At 45.7% G+C, this 22814-nt stretch overlaps 2 protein-coding genes across 3 annotated transcripts; both read right to left on the bottom strand.

The window, feature by feature from the left end:
• Window positions 1–178: 178 nt before the first annotated feature.
• LOC138718239 (protein ELYS-like) lies at window positions 179–9221 on the bottom strand. 2 transcript variants are annotated; one of them, XR_011337026.1, is made up of 7 exons: window positions 9187–9221; window positions 7821–7937; window positions 6781–6865; window positions 6044–6194; window positions 4910–4971; window positions 3911–4177; window positions 179–225 (listed from the first exon to the last, which is right to left on the bottom strand). XR_011337026.1 is itself a non-coding variant. In XM_069852592.1 (6 exons), exons 1-6 carry the CDS (start codon window positions 9204–9206, stop codon window positions 3974–3976), a joined length of 639 nt encoding a protein of 212 aa, XP_069708693.1. In that variant the 5' UTR covers window positions 9207–9221; the 3' UTR covers window positions 3781–3973. The 2 variants fall into 2 exon arrangements, 1 of the variants encoding a protein (XP_069708693.1); XM_069852592.1 differs by lacking the exon at window positions 179–225 and having other exon boundaries at window positions 3781–4177.
• Window positions 9222–20329: 11108 nt separating this feature from the next.
• LOC138717670 (MAD2L1-binding protein-like) lies at window positions 20330–22599 on the bottom strand. Its single transcript, XM_069851309.1, has 3 exons — window positions 22486–22599; window positions 21739–22395; window positions 20330–21186 (listed from the first exon to the last, which is right to left on the bottom strand). Exons 1-3 carry the CDS (start codon window positions 22597–22599, stop codon window positions 20623–20625), a joined length of 1335 nt encoding a protein of 444 aa, XP_069707410.1. The 3' UTR covers window positions 20330–20622.
• Between the last annotated feature and the right edge of the window lie 215 nt (window positions 22600–22814).

The following is a 22814-nucleotide window of genomic DNA, read 5'->3' as shown; positions in this document are numbered from 1 at the left end:
ATTAAAACAGAATCTCAAATCATAACTAACTGCTGAAGATGCTGCATCAGGACTATGAAAAAAGCCTATGGTGTTTTAATACCTGTTATTAGATAAGCAGCAATTTCTGAAAACCATTTTATAGAGGACAGCCTTGCATAGTAATGTACCTCCAACTGAACAGTAACATACTTCATAGTCATGGTGATCAAGGAGCCAAAATCCTTGAATAAGCTTTACAAGGCCCTGAGGGAGAGCAAAGGTGGTGGCAAAGGACTTGACTACATTTTCTATTTTATTTGGCCAGCAATGAAAGATGTCCAGCAGCAAGTAAATTGTCTGATATCAAATATCCAGTTAAGGCTAATAAATCTGGAAGACCAACAAGTTTTTCCCATTATATTTTGAAAAAAATAATGAAATAAGAATAGAAAAGTGGTAGGAATCAGAAAATACTAATGTCTTAGTCTTGCCGTTTTAAGCTGTTGAAACCTGAAGACAGGCAGGTCCTAACCACAAAACTCTATTCTGAAGAAGAATAGAAATACACTTTGATTTCTCTAAGGCATCCAAAGAGTTTAGCTTCAGATATTTAAATAGATGTTCTAAGGCAGCTCTGGGCTACCACTGGTTTCAAAGCCCTCGCTCTCTAGGCTCCCCTCCTGAGTCAGGTAACAAACCAGAAGAGCAATTCTGAGTATTTCAGCAGCTTAAAAATTAAGTGTCTGCCCAATGACTTCCCTCTTCTCTCTTCTTATTCTCTGTGTCTCCACTACCAACAGAACAAAAGCAAAGCCTGTTGGCAGTGCCGGAAAAGAGATGATTTCAGCAAAAATCATCTACTGCTACGCCACTGTTAGAAATGCCTTTGCTCTTAAGCAGCAGATTTCAGTGTGTCATTCTAGTAAGAAGCTATTTGCTACAGCTACGAGTGCTTTAAAAATTACAATCTGTGTTTAATTTTTGAGAAAGAAACTAACAGGGCTTTTTACCTATGACATTTCTTAGCAAAGCCATTCTCTCATAGTAGAAAAGACCTTGCAACAGAACACAGAAAAAAAAAATCGTAAAAGTTCCACAGTACAAAAAATTAAAACAATGCTTCTCTCTACGACTTAATTCTAAACTACATGTTTTTGCTAGCATTGTGCCATCGATCATCAGGCAGTCAGAGTCCCACTTTCCTCTGGAACAAGAGATAGCGGGGATTTGGACAGGGGAAAACAATTCCAGCCCCTCAGTGCAACAGATTTCCTCCAGCCTCTATCTGAGTTACTAGAGAAGCAAGCTCAGTAAGACAAACTTTCAAGTCACTCTCTAATACACCGCGGCTTCCACTGAAACTCATCCGGCTGCAAATACAAATGTTGACATAAAAGCCATTCACTTCCACTTCTGGATCTGCAGTGGAAGTGCCCCAGACCTGTAGACTTACCCTGACAAACTCTCCAGCCTCTGTCGCTGACCATTATAGCAGGTCTGAAGAAGAGGGTAGTTGAGTCACCTTCCCGGGAGGTATTTAAGGCACGAGTGAACAAGGTGCTGAGGGGCATGGTTTAGTGTTTGATAGGAATGGTTGGACTCGATGATCTGGTGGGTCTCTTCCAACCTGGTTATTCTATGATTTGATGATTCTATGATGTTAACAAATATTTTGTAGCTTGTGCCCTAACAAAGATGTTACTCAACTCCATTTCCGGGGGAGGACGTATCATGGCTGGTGGTTCTGAAGCCCTAGAATTCAAAGGAAAATGTTAACAGGCTTCCATTCCCCTGAAGTCCAACCATATCAGAATTCTACTTTACTTGATCAGACCACCTGCAGGAAAATTATCAGGTTTTGGCTCTTTATAGTTCTGCCTGGTTTTAAGTAAACAAGTAGAAATGAGGCAGAAACTGGGCTGGAAGGTGTAAAAGGTTCCTATTTGGTCACACAATCCAGTCTGTCAAAATAATCTGTACACCAGCAGCTTGGTTGAAATCGTAGTTTTACTTTCATCTATCTTATATTCTGTAAATATATTTACCATAATATAAATACATCTATTTGCAATAATAAGATTATCATAGCAGGAAAACTCTCTCTCCAAACATGACTAATGGTGTATTGATTCTTAAGTGTTACGTATTATACGTGAAAAATACCCAAACAGATCTTTATTCTGCTGCCCCTTCCCTCAAAACCTTCACACAGTTCAAATAGACTTTTCTTTCTCCAAACATGTAGCTGAAGACTAATCTTTGTTAAAAAGCTGCTTTGTGACAAATTTGTGCAAATTGTGACAAACCGGTTTTCTGTTTCCTTCCTATACGTGTGTTTCCAATTTCAATAATATCTTGTAGATTACACTTGATCTCGAATGTATGTTGACTTTGGCCTTTTTTACTACTGTTGGTAACAGCTTTGGTGTCGACACTGTAAAAGAGGAGGGGGGAAAATAGATCAGCCTTGTGTCATCAAAGTGATGCTTAGTTTTCCATTACATTCCACCCCACAAATATTACCTTCTTTAAAGATCGATGAACGTAAGTGGTAAGGCTTAGCTTTCTTGACTGCCAGCTTTCTATGAAGGCGAGGGAGGACTTTCCCACAGTGTTCTATGTTGGAATTGTAGAAAGAGGCAGACAAATGCATCGTCCCATCGACAGGCAATAAAGTAAAAGCAAGTTAAAGAAGTAATATCACATTTGTAAACTAAAAACATTGACTAAGAAAGATAAAAGATCATACAAGCTAAGCACCAAGAAGCACAGACAAGCTCCCAACCCTGAACGAAGCCAGTCCTGTTCCTGCCTTTGCTACCAGAGATGTGAGACACAAGACTCAATTCCGTCTTGTCCCAAGTACTGTTTCAAATTTACACTCAGTGTAGCATTCAAAACACGCAGCGTAAGCTGAAGTTCACTATCAAAAAAACCCAGTTCTCCAAAAGATGTTTTTGCTGGGTAGCCTCCTTGTGACCAATGCATTACAGTTCATGCTTACCTACGCCCTCTGGAAGGAGACTAGACTGACAGAGCCAGATGACCTTTTCTGCATGCATGGAAAACTGATTAGCTAACACCTCCTTATTTTTCAAGTCAGCAAAATCTGAAAAAAAGGCATAAGATTAGTTTTGTATGCGATTCCTTTCATTTTTACAAAAGTCCCTTCATCATACTAACTGGAGACTATAAAAATAACATGGCACAATTCTCCATCTTTGCTATTTTTTCACTCCGTATCACTCTCCGATGTGAAGAAAAAGAACCACAATCACCAGCAAAACAGAAACCAACCCCTTCAAAAATCAGATATGCTAAGGTAAAAATAAAAAATCAAAGCCTGAACTACTAAATACATTCATGATTCAGACATCAGGTTTTCTTGTAGTAGAGACTTTTTCTGTGGCAAAGGGACATTTTTTCCCTCAATCCACCAATAAAAATGGATAACCGAGGGAGATGTAGAAACCTAAGTAACTTAATCTACAAGTCACTCATTTACACTGCCTTAAAGTTTAATATTGCCAATACACCATTTCAACACAATTATCAATCAAAGCTCACATTTGCACAATCAGAACCCAAGCAACAACCACAATCATCCCAAATCTTACTAAAAAATACCAAAGATTTAGTAATGCTATCAGACAAACCTTTCTCAGTGAGCTCTTGTGGTTCTCTTTGGAAAAACTTTAACACCCTGGTAAGGTTGCTCAGGACAGACTGGCAGCGCTGAAGGGATTGTAGCACCTGTGGGTCAACGGTGTTGCAAGAGCCATCAAATAGTGGAACACCTTTTTGAGAAGAGATATTGAATCATCAGCCTACAGAGCAATTCCAGCGTTTCAAGGTACACACGAGCCATATCACATACCAGCAGGTTACTGAATAAGCTCAAACAGAAGGAATGATTTTACATCTGCGGAATGACTACACTGGTACTCACATATGCCATCAAATTCATCCTTCGTGTAGATGACTTTTTTCCACGCACAGTCACGAATAAACTCTAAATTTGCTGCAGAACGTGGCTGCTCTTTAAAAGAAGAGAACAAAACAGAAATGAATCAACAGGTTCAAACTGAAAAAGAGAACCCAGAAAAGCAGCCTTAGAAGTCTTACTTTCAGAGGTCCAATGTTTAATGCATCCAGTCAGGAGTTCTAGAGAACCTGTCTGGACAGCCGCAGACAACATGGCCTCTAACTGCTCCTCCTAAGCAGAACAGACAAAATTAAATGAGAACATTCCATACTTTCAACATCTGAGCCATCAACAGTACAAGTCTCTGAATGAGATCAACACAGTTCAGCAAAGGGAACAAAAAAAAGTCTTGATTTCCCAAGTTACTTCCAAGCTGGAGCTGAAACTAGAACATCTGACTGGAATCTGAAGAGTCTGCACCAGGCTTCCAAAACAAACAGCGTAGGGGCTAGGCCAACTTGCCAAGAAATTTGGTTTTAGCTACCACACCGTGCAGAACTGTTACTTGCCCCAACACACTTCCACAAATCGGAAATCCATTTCATCTCAAACATTTACATAATTTTACTTTTTCTCCATTCTACCCCCCTTTTTCAAGTTAGTCAGGGATCTAAACCCTAACTCATGACTATGCAGGTAGTCCAACTGATGGGAGATGAAGACGTAGCGACTTTCCTGGACTTTCCCGAGAGTTCCGCTCTTGCTCCTCCAGCACTGCTCTATTTCTCCCTAGACAGTCAGTCCCTGGCCGGGCTTCAGCTGGAGACAATGATAGTTTTACAGTCTCAACAGTGGACCTAAAACATTACTATTTGCAGGACACTGGCAGGATAGCATCACAATTATGTGGGGGGATGAGCGTAAAATGAGCATAAAATGGACACCAAAAGCAGCACATCAGAAAAAACGTAGCCAAGGATCATCTCTTTAGGCATTCTCAAGAAAGAGAGAGTAAAAGCTCACCTCCTTCTGGAAACCGGTGCAAGTGACATGGACAACTCCAGACCTCAGCAAGCACACTCCATCTGCAGAAGCAATGAACGTTGGACAACAATCCATACTCTCGGAGTTATGTCATGATTAGTTTACATTGTTCCAACAGCAGTAACTGGAAAGACAGAACTGACTACCCATTGTCTTCATCAGATCACTTACAAGTTTGTGCAAAAGCACCAAACCCCAAACCCCAGCGGACAGTCAGATACCTTTCACAATATTAAATACCTCGTTAGTACAACATCATCAAGGCTGGGCTTGTGGGGCTTCGGGGTGTTCTGGTTTGGTTTGCATTTTGAGTGACAAACATTGAATGAGAGAACCAAGAAATGGCATCTGAGCTCAATTTAAGCTTATCACTATTAAAAGCAGTGAAATACCTACCAAAATTATAGCCGCTTGCATTTAAAATCTGGTCAGGTGGTAGGTAAGAAGGCGGCGCTCCCCACGTTAGACTCGGCTGGTGGACCAGAACATCCAAAATGAGGTCTGGAGAAGCCATGCTGGTTGCATTATCCAGTGTCCACAGGGCAAAATAAGGGCAGTTGAGCGGTAAATTTTCTGGCCTTGAAGAAAACAAGTGCATAAGCTAAAAGCCAACATTTCTATGAATTATTTGTGAGGATAGTGAAAACAGCTTAATAAAATTCTACCTTATGGAATCCGGCATTTCAGCGTCACACCAGCAATTTATGTCAAACAACCCCAAGTAAGTAGATGGTTTTTCCTGACCGTACGTAGTCACTTGCCAGCAAAAGATCGAGATGCTGGTGTAAGGAGATGGTACTGTAAAAGACAAGACGTTGTTCCTTACTAGTAGAAAATACCATACACCTGATATTTTTAAAACATCCCTCTCTACTCTCGCTTAATTCTGTTATATAAATTGGAAACACAACGCTCCATTTCTGTCAAGAAGTGGAGTGATAAGCCTTCTCTGTGCCTTTTTTTCCCTGAATGTAGTCCCACATAACTTAAGCACTCTTTTTTTTTTTTTTTAAAATAAACACAACAAACCAGCCTACACAGATATTTAAGACCTGTCGACTATGGGTACAGAACAGCTTTCGTTGCTTAGATGACACGGACATCAGAACAAACCTTCATTAGTGTTACCCTCTTTGTCAACACAGTCATAAAAGTCTTCCATGGTCTGACAGCTCAGTAATTTAATGTTGCTGGTTTGCCTTCTCCTGGGACAAATTTGACTTGCGAGATCTAAACTGAACCTTTCTTTACAGCCTTCCAAACCCTGGAGAAAAGACGAGAGAAAAGGTCATTTTGAGATACAAACGTAGGTTTGACCTCAATAGGAAAGAACGTATCTATCTAATATAAGATGGATATTGTATTGTATACACTTCCCATGAGTTTATTTCTGATGGCAAATAGACAGAGCTCAAGAGAAAACCAAGAAGATGAACCCAAAGATCAGAAAAGAATAAAGAGATACCTTTATCTGACCCCATTTTAAGAAGAGGAAAGAGACAGAAGCACATTCAAGTCTGCAGTTTGGTGAAACAAAGCCCTTCAAAGCCCTGTCTTCTTTTCCTACATGCCATTAATTCAATGTTCACATCCAGAATCATTGTATTCATAAAAGCTGCTTCCTTTTCAGGAATTTAATGTTCACAGGCTCTTTGCAGATGCATCCAGTTGGAACACACAGTGCTGCAGTCTAAAACTTGTTTTGAAAAAGTACGCACAAAGACCATGCCCAGGAAGGCTCAGCAAAGGATTTCTGGTTTTTCAGGTCTGCTCTGACTTTTGATGGGAAACATTATCCCTGCCAACTTCACTGAGAGTCGCTTAGCTTTTCCCACACACGCTCCTCTTACCTCATACATGACTTGTCCGCATGCCAAACGTTTTCGATCCCCGAATGTTAACCGCATCAGGTGTAAACTCAAAGCATCGCCTTTGCTGAAAGAGGTATAAATGATGAAATGTGATTACAAAGCTGCTTTACAGTCCTAATCATAATTGTATTAGGTCAAGACTGAAGTGTTCGTAAAAGCATGCTCTTCCTGAACAGAAAAACACCACTTCCCAAAAGAGGATAACTGGTCACCTCTAGACACTAAACCGTAGAGGAGGAAACTCTGACCCTAGCAGCTGCAGGGGCAAATGCCAACCACACCATTAGAAAGTTTTCACATATTGGATGGGCTAAAAATTGTTAGGAATAGTTCTTCGCAGTGAAGAGTTCTCAATCAGAACTGCTTTAAAGTCATACTTCAAAAGATTCCACTCCAGGGGTAGTTGAGATGGTTAAATAGCTTGCTGACACTGAGAGAGAGAGGTCTTTCTCCCTTGCCCTTGTACCAAAGTTCCAGGCCCTTTTGCTTACTCTGGATCCTGCCACACACTGATTTGATTCATCAGCCCAGCAGAAAACGTTGACTTTTCTAGTGAACAGTGATGGCTCTCGGCCAGGCGAGCTGAAAAGGCTCATCAAGGCTCCAAAGACGGCTGAAGCTTGCACAGGGGAATCAGCAATACCATCCCCGCTTTCCTTTCGGGGCAGCTGCTCTATTGACACCTTCAGTGTCCTAGATCGGCAGCCTCAACTACTAGTGAGGCTATTTTAAAACTGCAAATCATGAAGCACTCATCAAGAAACAAAGGAAATCTTTTCCAAATGCAAGCACAAAAATGTAGCCAGTGTTGTTTTGCCTTCTTTCACAAGGTAGGAACTAGTAGGCCCCTCCTTGCTTCTGTAAAGTCCTGTAAAAATCCCATTATAAGCTTAACACCTTGTGCAGCTGAGAGAATCTCCTGCCGAGCTAAATAAACAAAACAAAGATACATCTATCAACTGAATGTGAACAAATATATTGAAAAAAATGTCAGTGGCTTATTACACATTTTAAGTCACCTTTCTTGTGTAGACTGAACAGCCCACAAGTAGCAACAATTGCGAGGATCATTCTCTGGCTCTTGTAAAGTAACCGCATAGACGGGAATCCTTCTTCCTCCAAGCCGACAGTGGTGCCTACAGGTTTAAGAAAAAGGGGTGGTGGGAATAAAAGAAGAAAAAAGGTGAGTGATTTGTCCCTGTTTGTAGAAGGGTAGAAGCATCCTCTGAGAAAGAGCACCTGACACGCTTATCCTCCAAGTGAAGAAGGTCGTTCTTCCATCTCAAAGAACTGAGTCAGGGGAGACACTATGCTTTATGCAGCAGTCAAGGAGCAACAAAATTACTGCCCATCAAATGATATAACCTGGATTTATGCCCTCCTCTGCCCTCAGCTGCCAGGCAAAAGAATGTTCCTACTGTTGTAGCCTACCCCCACACTGACCTGAGGAAGGCAGCATACCTCCTGAACACACTTAAACCAGCGCCAACGAGAAGTAGGCTCTTCTTTCTTTACTTGAACTATGTATATTTCTTCCAGACTTCTGAACCTTACTGCTACATTCACAATCTATTCTTGCCACCTAATTATTCCTTCACTCTCTATTTAGCCATCCAATAGCTTCCGAGGAGTCGCTGCAGATTTGCGGGAGTGAACCCCTATCTGAATCCGGTCAAATATTTCAAGTGAGGTTGCTCTTCGGTAGATTTAAAATCACTTCTTAATTTTCCTACTGCTTAGAGCTCTCTTATCCCTTATTCTCATCTCCAAGTGTTCCAGGCAAATTTCATTCACGTGTATCTTTGCCTTAGAGTGGGTCAATCCCCTATTTTTGGTCAAGGCTGAAATGTAGGAAACAAGTTATTTCCAGGCACAGATCAGCTATTGACTTTCCCCGTCTCCTTAGTTTCACCCCAGACACTTTTAAGAATATTATTAATAAAATCACATCATTAACACATTTCAGCCTTTCGGTGTACGGCCAAATTGCACTGACTGGTTCTGAAAGCTAATTTCTGAACTCTATTGCATCGAGATACACACAGTTCCTGGTTCCACTGAATGCTACCGATACAACAAGCTGTCCTAGAAAGAACAGCTCTGCCATATCCCAATCACTTGAAAAAAAACCAAGAAGCATGTTTCCTTCATTTGCTTAATCCACAGGCACAATAAGGAAAGCAATCTTAGTCCAGTGGGGAGAAGGTGACCCACTCATCCACCTCTGAGTTGACAGTTATTTCAGAAGAGGATTTCTAAACATTCCAAGGTTATACTCAACATTTCAGTCCCTCCAATAGTTCTCTTTCCATTAACATGCTTCCTTCAGCAAAAAATTGAGAGCCCTGCCCCTCCAGGCATGGCCAAGCCTAAAGCTCTACTTACTCCCTCTCCAAAGTTTTCATATTCCAGAGTGACAGGCATCCATCCGAAAAACCCACAACGAGCTGATTGATTCTGCTTATGTAGCAGAGTGTTGTTATCGGTGTTCCTGACGGGTTTCGTAGTCGATAGCAAAGATGTCTCCCTCCCATGGTGGCAATTCGTCTTCTTGCCGGAATGTCCTCAGGAAACATAGCGAAAACGTGGAAATCTACACACACAAAACCAGACATGAACGTGTTGTGCTATTTAGGTTGCATTTTAAACACTGATGTGACAACACCTATAATCTCATTCCACCGTCCCAGGCAAAATATCATTTAAGCAACCCTTTGGTTTTTGCTTTTCCATTTTGTAGGCATTCAAAGAACAAAAGAACTCCCTGGTCGGGCAGGTATTCTCACTTATGTTTCAACATCAGGTAAAAGTGTAACCTTCCTAGAATGGTTTGGGTTGGATGAGACCTTAAAGACAGACAACTTCTCCTTGGACTCTGTAAATCAGCAGTTTGGGCCTCATGACGGAGCTGTTTCAAGTAACCTCAACTCCTGAAGGCAATTCTCTCACAGTCAGGAGCATTTGCAATCTGAATAGACAAATTAGAGATGTCATGCGTCTAAATGCATGATTTTGGATAAGTCCGATTTATTTTAAAAATCAAGCCTAAACTTCGCCCCAAGTCAATTAACAGAAGCAGAAGAACATCCCTGAGGAACAGGGCACCTGTGACACAACTTCCCACCAGGCAGCTGCACTGGCTCGGATGGTAAAATTCCTGCACCTCGACAGTAAGGATCATAGTGACGCTGGAATCTTGGAGGGAGGGGGACAATTATACCCTTAGGATTAAGCCATTCCTATTTTAGATCAGCGCAGAACTGTAGGATGTCAAACTGCCCTCTGTAATCAGCAGTCACAAATACCTGCACACTGCTGCCTTCAAAGAGGAAGGAAAATATTGTTTATCAAAAAGACACACATTTTCCTGCTGTCAAAGTCAAGTTTAAAAACTGCAAGCTTACCCAATGCTTGTATTTCATTCAGACTGCAAGATATACGATCCAAACAAAGGTCAACCAGAAAGAGATGACCAACATCTGTAGCAACCGCTGTGATGCCAAAGAGCCACTGCAGGCTCTGGTGTAGGTGTTGAGCAGTCACATGGGGTCCCCCATGGTTACTTATGGGCTCCACAGCAATCACCTACAGGAAAACCACAAGTTAATATTTAAGATGTTTGACTGGCTAAACAGAAATAATTCAAAAGTGAAGTCAGAATTAGCACATCAGAAACATGAAAGTCAATACAGGATCATGAGACTTAAAACCAAAGCATTATTTCCCATAAGATGAAGAAAAAAAAATCTCTCCAAAAAAAATCTGCCATTGCTTTCATTTACTGGATTTCCTATAGTTTTTTAACTGAGTTAACATCAGCTTAGATCATGCATTCTATTACCACAGCTCACCACTTTCCCCTTCCTACTTAGAATCATAGAATAACCAGGTTGGAAGAGACCCACCGGATCATCGAGTCCAACCATTCCTATCAAACACTAAACCATGACCCTCAGCACCTTGTCCACCCGTGCCCTAAACACCTCCAGGGAAGGTGAATCAACCACCTCCCGGGGCAGCCTGTTCCAGTGCCCAATGACCCTTTCTGTGAAAACATTTTTTTTCTGATGTCCAGCCTGAACCTCCCCTGGTGGAGCTTGAGGCCATTCCCTCTTGTCCTGTCCCCTGTCACTTGGGAAAAAGCCAGCTCCCTCGTCTGCACAACCTCCTTTTAGGTAGTTATAGAGAGCAATAAGGTCTCCCCTCAGCCTCCTCTTCTCCAGGCTAAACAACCCCAGCTCTCTCAGCTGCTGGACTTGTTCTCCAGCCCCTTCACCAGCTTTGTTGCTCTTCTCTGGACTCGCTCCAGAGCCTCAACATCCTTCTTGTGGTGAGGGGCCCAGAACTGAACACAGGATTCGAGGAGCGGTCTCACCAGTGCCGAGTACAGCGGGAGAATAACTTCCCTGGACCTGCTGGTCACGCCGTTTCTGATACAAGCCAAGATGCCATTGGCCTTCTTGGCCACCTGGGCACACTGCTGGCTCATGTTCAGTCCCTGTCAACCAACACCCCCAGGTCCCTCTCCTCCTGGGAACTATCTAGACAGACTTCTCCTAGTCTGTAGCACTGCACAGGGTTGTTGTGCCCCAAGTGCAGGACCCGGCATTTGGCCCTGTTAAACCTCATGTCATTGGTCTCAGCCCAGTGGTCCAGCCTGTTCAGATCCCTTTGCAGAGCCTCCCTACCCTCCCGCAGATCAACACTTCCACCCAGCTTAGTGTCATCCGCAAACTTAACTTACTTATGTAATGAACTCTAAGAAAAGAGAGAGAATCAGTTATGTGCAAGAATCTTTATTCTAGTGAATAAGAAAGACAACACTAAATTTCATTCTCCCACTGCTCACAGCCCACCAGCACTGTGATGCAGCCTGTGCCTTCTTTGCCCGCCAGGTGTGATGGTAGATCCTGGCTGTAGGTCAAATCAGGCAGTGGTCAAGTTGCCTGGTACTGGCAGATGCACCATTGCCGTGGGAATGCAACATTTTGGGAACATTTTAAATGCCCACTAGCACTTTTAGGAGAGTTAACAAAGCTTTTAAAAGCCAGGCTACAACAACAGCAACAAGAGTAGCAGCTCGTTAGGTAAAAAGCTAACCCCAGCTAAGGAAGAAGGGCACACTGCCCTTTAACATGCCAAGCACTCTGCCTGCAACTTTACGACAAGGTGAAGACAAACCCCTTGGCCCGTCTTGCAGCGCACCCAGGACAAGACTGACTGCTCTAGCAGCGATACAAGCACACGCAGACTCCAGCATTAAAGCTCTACAATGGAAGAACACGGGCTGTCCTCAGCCTTTGTACAAAATGCACATCGTACTTGTTCCCAGAGGCTATACACACACGGGATAAGGGGCTCATTAAAGCCTTGAGACAGCAATGATAAAATCAATATTAACAATGTTATGGCATTTTTCAATCAAACAGAATTTACTTCTGGATTACACACTTCTGTCAGCAGGCAGCTTGCCTTTCCAAAACCCAAAGAACAACCAAGGTGATAGGGAAACTAGCACAGGGGAGCACCAACTCAACTCCTGTCTTTAGAACTTACCACGGTACGAACCCTTACTACTCGTCATCACACTGCAGCATTACAAACCAACAAAACTCCACTTGTGTTCTAGCAAGTCCAACCCTACCACCTTATGGAAAACTGAGGGATAAATAAGCATTTCTCGCTTGCAGGTTCCAAGATGATAAAAATCGGGTGAATCTTGATGTTCTATCCACTTACGCTGATTCCTGTTTACATTGAGATAAAGGGACATCACATCCTCTGAGGTTATGGGTTAGAGAAGACAGAAAAAAATAGGAACATTACACCAATGGACGCCATCTACACAAGCACAAGACACACCAAGCAGAGATTCAAGAGCTGCAGCCTGAAAGGCAATCGGACAACAGTCTCTCAGATAACTCACTAAAGGCTCTTTCTTCCTATCCAGAGTCAACATCAAAATGTCTTCTGCTCTCAAGTCACCTGCTTGCTAGCCTGAGATCAATGTGAATGTGTCTAAGCCATTTTCTGCAGAACTAGGGGACTATAAGATCTTTTAAAGACAGTGTTTCTGACAGAAATTAAGCATGTAGGAAATGTATCCTACAGACACTTCAAAGAGTAGGCTTTCTTACTTTTTCACTCTGGACAAAAGAAAGTTATTTTTCAATGCCTTTTTGTGTAAGTGGAGCAGTAGGTAACTATGTGCTCTATAAATATCCCAGAAAACTCATTTTACTACCAGAAAACTCCAAAGATAATGGTATCATTAAGCCCGTGATTTTACATGGAGGCTCACTCAGCTGGAAACTCTGAAGTGATAATATGTGAATGCAATACAGAAAAAACACGCCTGCAAAATGATGCTCCTAAGCTTTTCCTGAAACTTGGTTATGCAGCACATAACAAATAAAAGCCTTGTTCCTCTCATTAAAATGTACCTACCTTTCCGGGAAGAACAACTGCTTTAACCACTCCTGATGTTTCGAGGTCGTACAGGCACAGAACGCTTCTCTCAGCTTCTTCCAATGCAACCAGCAGTCCAGTTCTATTCGCCCACAAAAACTCCTTCACCACTCGAATAGTGAGAGGCTGTTCGTGCACTCCTCCAAAACGGTACGCAGAGAACCGCTGTCCTGTCACCACGTTCACTGTCTCCAGGTGAGGGCCACGTCCCAGCCACGCTAGATCATTTCTCCCTGGAAGAGAAAACAAAGCTGCCTGAAGCAAGTTTCCAAGTAAAGACTGAAAACACGGTCCCTGCTCCTTTCCTTCAATTAAAGGTCCTAAGAGAGGAAGACAGACTAACCTAATTCTGGTCCGCTATTTCACATCACCCACCAAAATGCTCCAGTAATACCTCTTCAAATGGGCAGACTTAGTGTTTTGCATTTGTACTTATCGTTCCTGCACGTTCCTGGTTTTAGACACATTTCATTGCACTCGACAACTTTAAGCTCAAAGCAAATATTGACTCAATTACTGCCTTTACAGTCACGTAAACAGACTTTACCAGCTCTTGACAGAAGCCTAGACATGCAGATAGGCACCCAGCTCTACTTTCAGATCACCTCGGAAGTCCACCTCCTAATCTGCTCAGCCCCTTTCAGCAACTCTCACTGGGTACCCATCTACATCCTATTCAATACTCTGGGAAAATGGCTGCAGCGCTTCACTGTGTTATCCTCTTCCTTCCGTTTTTATTCAGACTCACAAGAAAAAGCATTGGGCGTTGCCTCTCTAACATTGTACAAGAACTATTTCTGCACCTGATGTTATGATGGTCACAGAGCTTGAGCTCTGAGTAACTATGGCCCAAAACAACGCTGTTACTCTTTTGAAAACTGCCTTTGATGTAACTAAAATCGAAGGAGGGCTGACTGACTCCGCATCTTTAAGTAAATTCTTTTCCTAGCACGGGATAGGTGCAGGTTGTTCTCATTTCAAGCTTTCACTTGACTAACCTTTAAGACTAGCATTTTTAATGGTTAAAACATCCTTTTCCTTCTCTCTCAACCTGATGCATCTTAACAGCAGCCACTTGACACACCCGATCCTATGAACCAGTGCTTCAGGTAACCTCCAGGCAATAATTGCTTTATACCAAGACCAAAGTTAAAGGAAAATGCTCACCGCCAGAAAACTTCCCGCACAGCACAGAACCTTGGGCGATCTCATCTTTCCCAAGTGCCTGAAGAGTCCCCTCTGGGAACTGCAACAGGCTGCTCATCACCTGTGCTGTTAGGTCTCGCATTCTTCACTCTAAATAAAGAAAAATTAGGAAGAGACACATGTCAGCCATAAACATTTTTGAGATTGACACAAGTTTCATCAGTGCGCTGTGAAAAACCTCCTCTACCTTGTGTGTAGCTCATTTCCTTACAAAGATGGCTCTCAGGACACTTTAGGATCTCACAGCAGAGCAAAGGGAGAATCCTTTGCTTTGCTGCTGCCTGTGAAACCCACAACAACAAGAAGTGAAACGGAGGTATTGACAAGATAAAGATCAGGGAAAAATCAAGACGCTCTGTTCAAGTCTGCTTATCGAGGTTAGTAAGGTGGGATCTGAGAAAAATCATCTTTTGAAAAGTTTCACAGGACCAGGTATGAGTTCCTATTTCTCCTTTCCCTTGGTTTCATAATTTATTCTTTACTGTCAATTGTCTTTGAGTAGCTATCAGGCATCACTTCAGTTGTGCTCCCTTTTGGCACCTTTCTTTTGACTGTTAAGGCATGCTAAGTTCTTAACGACCTTCATCCTCAACTCCTTCCAGAAAAAATGTACCACAGATAATTTCACATGAGAAGCAATACGGATTTTCATAGCTCATCACTTAGAAAGCAGTTTTCCACACCCTTATGCTGTAAAAAGAACACAGCACTTGAAACTGCTGGGGTTTTCTATGGTTAAATCCTCATCCTCATCATTCGAGTTCCTTCCTTTCTCTCCTTATCACATCTCTGCAGAGTGGAAAGTGTCCCCGCCCACGGCAAGAAGCTTGGAACTGGGCGATCTTTAAGTTCCCTTCCAACCCCAATGATTCTATGTTTCTATGAAAGAGCATTTAGTGAGCAAGTGAGCAGGTGACTGAGGGAGTGCCACTGGGTCATTTCTTTGCTACTTGGGCAGAAGAACCTCCCACTGACATCTCAGGCAAACCCCCAATGTTTAATCCAAACCCTAAGCTCTAGTCTAAGAAGTTGCTAGCCTAACAGAGACGGTCTGTCTCAGAATTTTGCCATCAGGCTTCCAGGGTTTGCGTGGATGCTCCACAAGCTGTCTGAGAAGCACAAGGCGACACCAGAAGAGGAGAAGAAGAAACAATTTCAGCTCCGTATCTTCTCAATCCCCAACATCTAAGCTCCTGCATCCATGCAGACCAAAGATTTGACTTCCCTTTACATGACAAAAATAAACAAAAGCACCACAGACCACAATTTGACACCGGAGCCACCTCCGACAGGTCTCCTCTCACACAACTGCCCTTTCCCTCCAGAAGTACCCTCCCCATCTAACAGGGCTAAGCTAGCAAAAGTTCCAAAAAGTTCCTCATTTCTACACATGATGCTCTTTTCTACATTGCTTGGAGTACCTGGGCAGCAGACACAGGTCCTCAGTGTCCTCGTACACAACCAACTCACAGCCTTGCGACAGAGCAAGCAGCAGCCAACCAGTCTCTTCTAGTCACCGCACTGGTGTGGCATCGCACCCACCACTCGCTCCTCTCACCACGGGTTACGCGGTGACCGCATCACAAAGAAAGGGAAGGCCTTCTCAACTCATTGGACGTCTCCTGGTCCAACCACCCCTGGTCAAGAAGGGTCACCTAGCAACCTGCCCAGCTATTGAGTATCTCATTCTGAAATGTATATTTACATATAGCAACCCCAAAAGCTGAACTGCAAAAACATTTGCAGCACGCACAACAGGCCCAGTGTTTGTTGAATCTCAACTCCCAGTCTCAGTCTTCACCCATAACACAAGTGCTAGACCAGCAGAGGCTTCTCACCATTACTGCTCTGCCACAACCACATTGAACCATAGACCCCAAAAGGGGTTCAGCCCAAGGTACCGTTCAGTACCATCAAGTGTAGGACTTTCCTATCTAAAATGCAGAGATGAGACTGATTGGAAAAGAAACACATTACCTTGTGAAGAAGATGGCACAACAGCTCATTCTTTCGTATTTAATGAAAGGTGGGCACCACATCCCTGCTTAGCTCAGAGAATTGGAAAGCTCTTAAGGCAGTTAGAGTGCAGGCTGAGCGGCTCACTGCTCCCCGTTGCAGTTGTGTTTCTCATTTCTCGGAGCACTGTGGCCACAGGTGATCTGCTCAAGGTCTTCAGAACCTGTATGTTTGTAGACAAGGTTTGAGAAGGATTATTTCTGTGATGCTTGGGGCTTATGTACCATGGCCTGGAGGCCTCGCAAATGAAGATGCTCAACATACATACCTTTTCATGCAAAATATATATGACCTGCAAGAGTCTGGTTACTCACATACCCAAGCCACCAAAGCAGACACTGCAGGTAATGAACCTTCTCTAGATCACTATGAACAGACTATATTAACTGCTTATCCTATATAGAAATATAGTTGCACAAGTACCAACTGTGTTTGAGAAGCAATGAGTTCTGGTGACTGAATGCAAGAGACGGGGACAAGAACCATGTCCAATGCTGTGGTGAAACTTCTCCAGGTGACTGTGGCAGCCACCAAAGTCAGAAGGTTCCTATAGACTCTCCACAGCACTACGTCCAAAGATGCAGTTAACTGCATAACAAAGGTGCAGTTGAGTCTTCTAGGGCTGGAGTGTACGTTCCCACAGGGATTGCGGCTTCCCTGAGGAGCCAGTGCATCCACCACGTGCCTGGGCAAAGGAGACCTTCAAGAACATCGTGACTTACTCTTACATGCCACATGGAGGGCATTTTGCCACCTTTGAGGAACCAGAGCTTCTGACACAAGACATCATGCACTTTGTCAGAAACATGCAGTGTTTTGTTTGTCAGCTGTGAACATGCAGTTTAAATACACACATGGAATGGAAGTGAGTTCCTCTGCCACCTGCAGAGCCTTTATATTGAGGGATTAAATTAAAAAAAAGGTCATCACACACAGAAGCCAATATTTTATTTGGATAACTTATAGTTCTAAACTTGTTAACCTCAAAAACTCTTCATAACAACAACACAAAAAAGCATCTTGTCTTTCATTCCCAGCACTACCTCATTGCTGCATTCATAGTTCAACTATAACAGAATATGTAAACAGTTCACCACAGCCACGTTGTATTCAGTCGGGGAAGCGAGTAGAAAGGAACTGGGTTCCTCAGAACCAAGGCTTCTGCTCAAAACCTTCTTTAAATACATGAGTGTTAGCATCCTGAAATATGCATTACAAGCACCTTGGGTGGAAGTGGAAAGGGTTTTCATCTCCTGCCCTCATGCTACATTCAGGTCACATTTAATTCATGAGACCTGCAATTACACATTCAAGTGGGCAGCTGCACGCACAGCAGCCTTCCGCATTCTAGCAGTTTCTCCTCCAGAGAAGCTTTAGCAGTTACTGCACAAAACAGCTGTTAATGGATAAGAGGGCAGAGACAGCACCCCTAGTGTTCTCCAAACTCAAAAATATCAACTACCTTTCCTCCTAGTTCTATAGTCCCATTTCATTCCAAAATGCCAAAGTTAAAATAGGCACCAAGCACAGAGGGTTACTTCAACATTTACTCTCCTTTCAAAGGATTTCCACCACCCCACCCTGCAGTTCTTGATAGCCAGAAGCTGCAAACAACCCCACAGAATCACTAGGTTGGAAAAGACCCACAGGATCATCAAGTCCAACCATTCCTATCAAATACTAATCCATGACCCTCAGCACCTCATCCACCTGTCCCTTAAACACCTCCAGGGAAGGTGAATCAACCACCTCCCTGGGCAGCCTGTTCCAGTGCCCAATGGCCCTTTCTGTGAAAAAAAATTTTCTCATGTCCAGCCTGAACCTCCCCTGGCGGAGCTTGAGGCCATTTCCTCTTGTCCTGTCCCCTGCCACTTGGGAGAAGAGGCCAGCTCCCTCCTCTCTACAACCTCCTTTCAGGTAGTTATAGAGAGCAATGGGGTCTCCCCTCAGCCTCCTCTTCTCCAGGCTAAACAACCCCAGCTCTCTCAGCCGCTGGACTTGTTCTCCAGCCCATTCACCAGCTTTGTTGCTCTTCTCTGGACTCGCTCCAGAGCCTCAACATCCTTCTTGTGGTGAGGGGCCCAGAACTGAACACAGGATTCAAGGAGCGGTCTCACCAGTGCCGAGTACAGCGGGAGAATAACCTCCCTGGACCTGCTGGTCACGCCGTTTCTGATACAAGCCAAGATGCCATTGGCCTTCTTGGCCACCTGGGCACACTGCTGGCTCATGTTCAGTCCCTGTCAACCAACACCCCCAGGTCCCTCTCCTCCTGGGAACTATCTAGACAGACTTCTCCTAGTCTGTAGCACTGCACAGGGTTGTTGTGCCCCAAGTGCAGGACCCGGCATTTGGCCTCGTTAAACCTCATGCAGTGGTCTCAGCCCAGCGGTCCAGCCTGTTCAGATCCCTTTGCAGAGCCTCCCTACCCTCCAGCAGATCCACACTCCCACCCAGCTTAGTGTCATCCGCAAACTTGCTAAGGGTGCACTCGATGCCTTCATCCAGGTCATTGATAAAGACATTGAACAGGACTGGACCCAGCACTGAGCCCTGGGGACACCACTTGTCACTGCCCTCCAGCTGGAGTTAACTCCATTTAGCTCCACACTCTGGGCCCGGCCATCCAACCACTTTTCCACCCAGGAGAGTGTGCGCCTGTCCAGGCCAGAGGCTGACAGTTTCCAAAGCAGAATGCTGTGAGAAACTGTGTCAAAGGCTCTACTGAAGTCCAAGAAGACTACGCCCACAGCCTTTCCCTCGTCCAGTAGGCGGGTCACCTTGTCACACAAGGCAATCAGGTTACTTTGGCAAGACCTGCCTTTCGTGAACCTCTGTTGACTGGGCCTGATCACCCGGTTCTTTTACATGTGCTTCATGAGAGCACTCAAGATCACCTGTTCCATGACTTTACCCAGCACTGAGGTCACACTGACAGGCCTGTGGTTCCCTGGATCCTCCCTCCGACCCTTCTTGTAGACGTGCACAGCATCAGTCAGCCTCCAGTCCAGTGGAACTTCCCCAGTCAGCCAGGACCTCGCTACCAGGAGGCTCGAGTTTCTCTTCAAACAGGACAGTTATTGGAGCCGTTAAGCTCATTAAGCTGCAGACGCACCCAGACGACTGACGAGACCTCCAGCAACTGCCTAGTCCTGACACACTGTGCTCTGCTCCCTCCAACTCCCACTTGTACCAGACACCAGGCCAGAAGGAAAGGCTCGTGTTCTGCTTCCAGGGACATTCTGACTTGGAAGGGCAATGTGACAGGGAAAGCTGATGTGGAATTTGATCACACTCCCCTCCCCTTTTCTTCACCTTTCAGAAACATTTAGAGCTTAACACTTCTAAGAGGTGAAAGTAAACATGAAACTGACTTTGTTGTTGTTGTTTTAAGCAAACATAAACTGGGATATTGCGGCAGGTGTCCCAGCTTCCTCTGAAGAGGGTTAGAGCAGAAACTGCTTACTTTTAATTGTAACTGTGTGTCTAACTGATTGTCAGGGCTCTTGGACTAAAGCTTAGTTAAAAAAATAGGAAGATGCGATTCCCACAGGGCTGCTCAGCCTCTTCTCACCAGCACCAGGTGGTGCTAAGTACGAGACCTCCTCGTCACTGAGCAATCCCGCTCTTTGGATTATTAAGTAACTGAAAGGATTTACAGGGAAGTTAATTTTCTCAGAGAGATGGGCAAACTCTTGAGTACTCAGGCCTGATCAGCCTGCAGGGGAAGTTCTCCTTTTACAGAAGCAGAACAGATAAGAGCGGTGATGGCCTTGATGGCAAAAGCCAAATGTATTCACATACGGACACATTAAAAGTCGGGAGAGAGAGGACTGTCTCCAGTATTTGCCAATTCACTGAGCATGCAACAGGAAACTTTTATTCCCCACACAGTAATTCATCTCCTGTGCCACAACTCGGGTCCCTATAGATACACTCTGGGGGCGCGTGTGCGTGCGGCTGTGCCTTAACGGGTATTGGCTTTCATCAACAATTCCAGAGGTGAGGACAGAGGAACAGGGTCGAGCTGTAGGAAGACAGGAGATGCCCTGGAGAAGAGATCCAAACGGACAAGAATATGCGGTTACATTTGAGAAAGTCGCTGTCCCTTAAAGCACCACCAAAGTTCATTCAGTGTCCCACTAGAGTTCCACAGAGCACAGGACATTCTCGAAAGCCTTTGAGGGTCACCGGTGCTTGAAACCAGACATAATCCTCCCAAGCAGAAGCCATGTGCTGATGAGCCAAGGCGCTCACGTCGATGCCTCCATCACAGGACAAGTTCACGGTCAGTTTCCTCCCTCGCGTCGGCACTTTATAGTTGAGCTTGGGCCGGAACCAGTCAACACCACAGCCGCGGTGCCCCAGGAGCATGACAACAGTGCCCACGACAGGGAGATCCTCGAGTTCACTGAAGACATCCGCAACAAAGAGGGAGTGAAAAAGCTTGCGAACGCAGGATGCGGTTTCTAGGCTCTCCTCAGCACTGCCCTCACAGATACTCTCCAAGTTGAGCTCATAGAGCTCCTTGGGGCTCATAACATTGCCTCCAAGTAGAAAAAGAACCCGAGGAACACGTGTCAAACTAAACATCACTTCCATGTGCTGGAACAGTCCCTCTAGGTCCGTCAGCAGCTGCTGGCATTTCTTGCTTGTCGGGTCTAGGAAGGGTGGCTTCTTACTCGCATCTTCATCCTGGAAGGCAAAATAAACGAGGAGTAGCACATTTCCTCATTAGGAGGCATTAGTCCCAACGCGCTCTGCAGAAAGCACGGCCCATCCATCCCTGGAAATCAAGGAACACTCAGAGGGCTCCTTTGTAAGAGACATCGGTACCCACATACAGAATCAGGAGACCCAAGAGGAACCCAGAAAAGGCCGCTCTGTCACTACTCAGTGTGAATCTGAACCACATCACTAATGAATTCCCACGGGAATTACGAGCCCCATCTTTTAAAGATCGGCCGCCACTCCAAAGCCACAGAACGTTAACTGTGCTCTCGTCTTCGAGCCGCTTGAGTAACAAACAAAGCAGTAACAGGCTTTGAGCACGAAGGGGGCGACGAGAGATCCCCAGGAAGCGGCTGAGGCCTCCCGGCCCTTAACCCGGAGCTCGGCTCCCAAACGCCGCTGCGGGGGCACCGGGGGACGCGGCCCCAGCGAGCGCTCGGCTCGAGGAGCGGCTGCCGCGCCCAGACACGCGCGGCCGGGGCAGAACCGGCCCGGGGCTCCCTCCCGGCCCCTCACCCGACGGCAGAAGCAGCCGAGCCGCTCGTAGGGCAGCGGGAGCTGCTGCCGCTGGTACAGGACGTGCTTGAGGAGCTCGACGGCGAAGCGGCAGCCGCTCTCACGGCTCACGGCGCCCGGGAACGACACCCGCACCGAAGGGCACGCCGCCCCCGGCTCGCTCCGCCGGCGCTTCGCCCCTTCGCGGCGATCCAGGGCCGGGGAGAAGCCGCCGAGACCGGAGCGCGGAGCCGCCGCCTCCCGCCCGACGCGGCTCGAACGGGCGCCGCCGCGAGGCATCACGGGAGCGGCGGGGCGGCTTCCGAGGCGGCTTCCGGCGTCGCGGCCGCCACATCCGGTGCGGGCAGCGGCGCTTCCGCCCGTCGTGGCAGGAGGAGGGGCCGCTTCCTGCTCCGGGCCCGGGCCGGGCCGCCGGCTCCGCTCCCCGGCAGAGACGCCGCCCGCGCTCCCCTCCTCCCGCAGCCAGCGGGACCCGCCGCGTTTGCAAACAGCCCCTGGGCTCGGACTGCAGCTCCCGTGGGCCCCTGCGGGAGGGCGCGCGTTCCGGGAGCGGGGCACGCCGGGAGTTGTAGTTCTGAGCGGGACGAGGCGGGAGCTGTAACGCTGAGCGGGGCGGGCCGCGGGGCACGCCGGGAGTTGTAGTTCTGATGCGTGTCCCTTCAACGGGAAGGGACATGCCCTAGGAAAGGACCCGCAGAAACGCCTCGGAGCGTCTCTGTGCCGTGGGGCAGAATCCCTTCTCCTTACGGACAGACGCCACAGCTCGCCCGTGTTTAAAAAGCCTCCTCGGAGCACTATCGGAGAGCTTTCTGCTTCTGTCCCAGGGCTGTGGTTTTGCTGTTTCAGGTGCTGTTCCGGCATGAGGAAAACTGAAAAAAAAGAGAGAGAATAACGCTTCTTCTAGTGTATCTTAGAGCTGCAGCTCCATCTAAGCTTCCAGATGCTGCCGTCCTGCGGTCCCTTTATGATTGGCATCATTTTCTCGAGGGACGTAACGCGTTTCAGCTGCACAAGTCTCATCCTGACACAGAGCTTGCTTCTGGTGTTTGTCTCTCACTCTCCTCACTAATATGCAG

This window comes from Phaenicophaeus curvirostris, chromosome 2, assembly GCF_032191515.1.
Source record: "Phaenicophaeus curvirostris isolate KB17595 chromosome 2, BPBGC_Pcur_1.0, whole genome shotgun sequence".
Classification (NCBI taxonomy): Eukaryota; Metazoa; Chordata; class Aves; order Cuculiformes; family Cuculidae; genus Phaenicophaeus; species Phaenicophaeus curvirostris.
The sequence above is the reverse complement of the archived record's forward strand: the minus strand, read 5'-3'. Positions and strand labels throughout refer to the sequence as shown.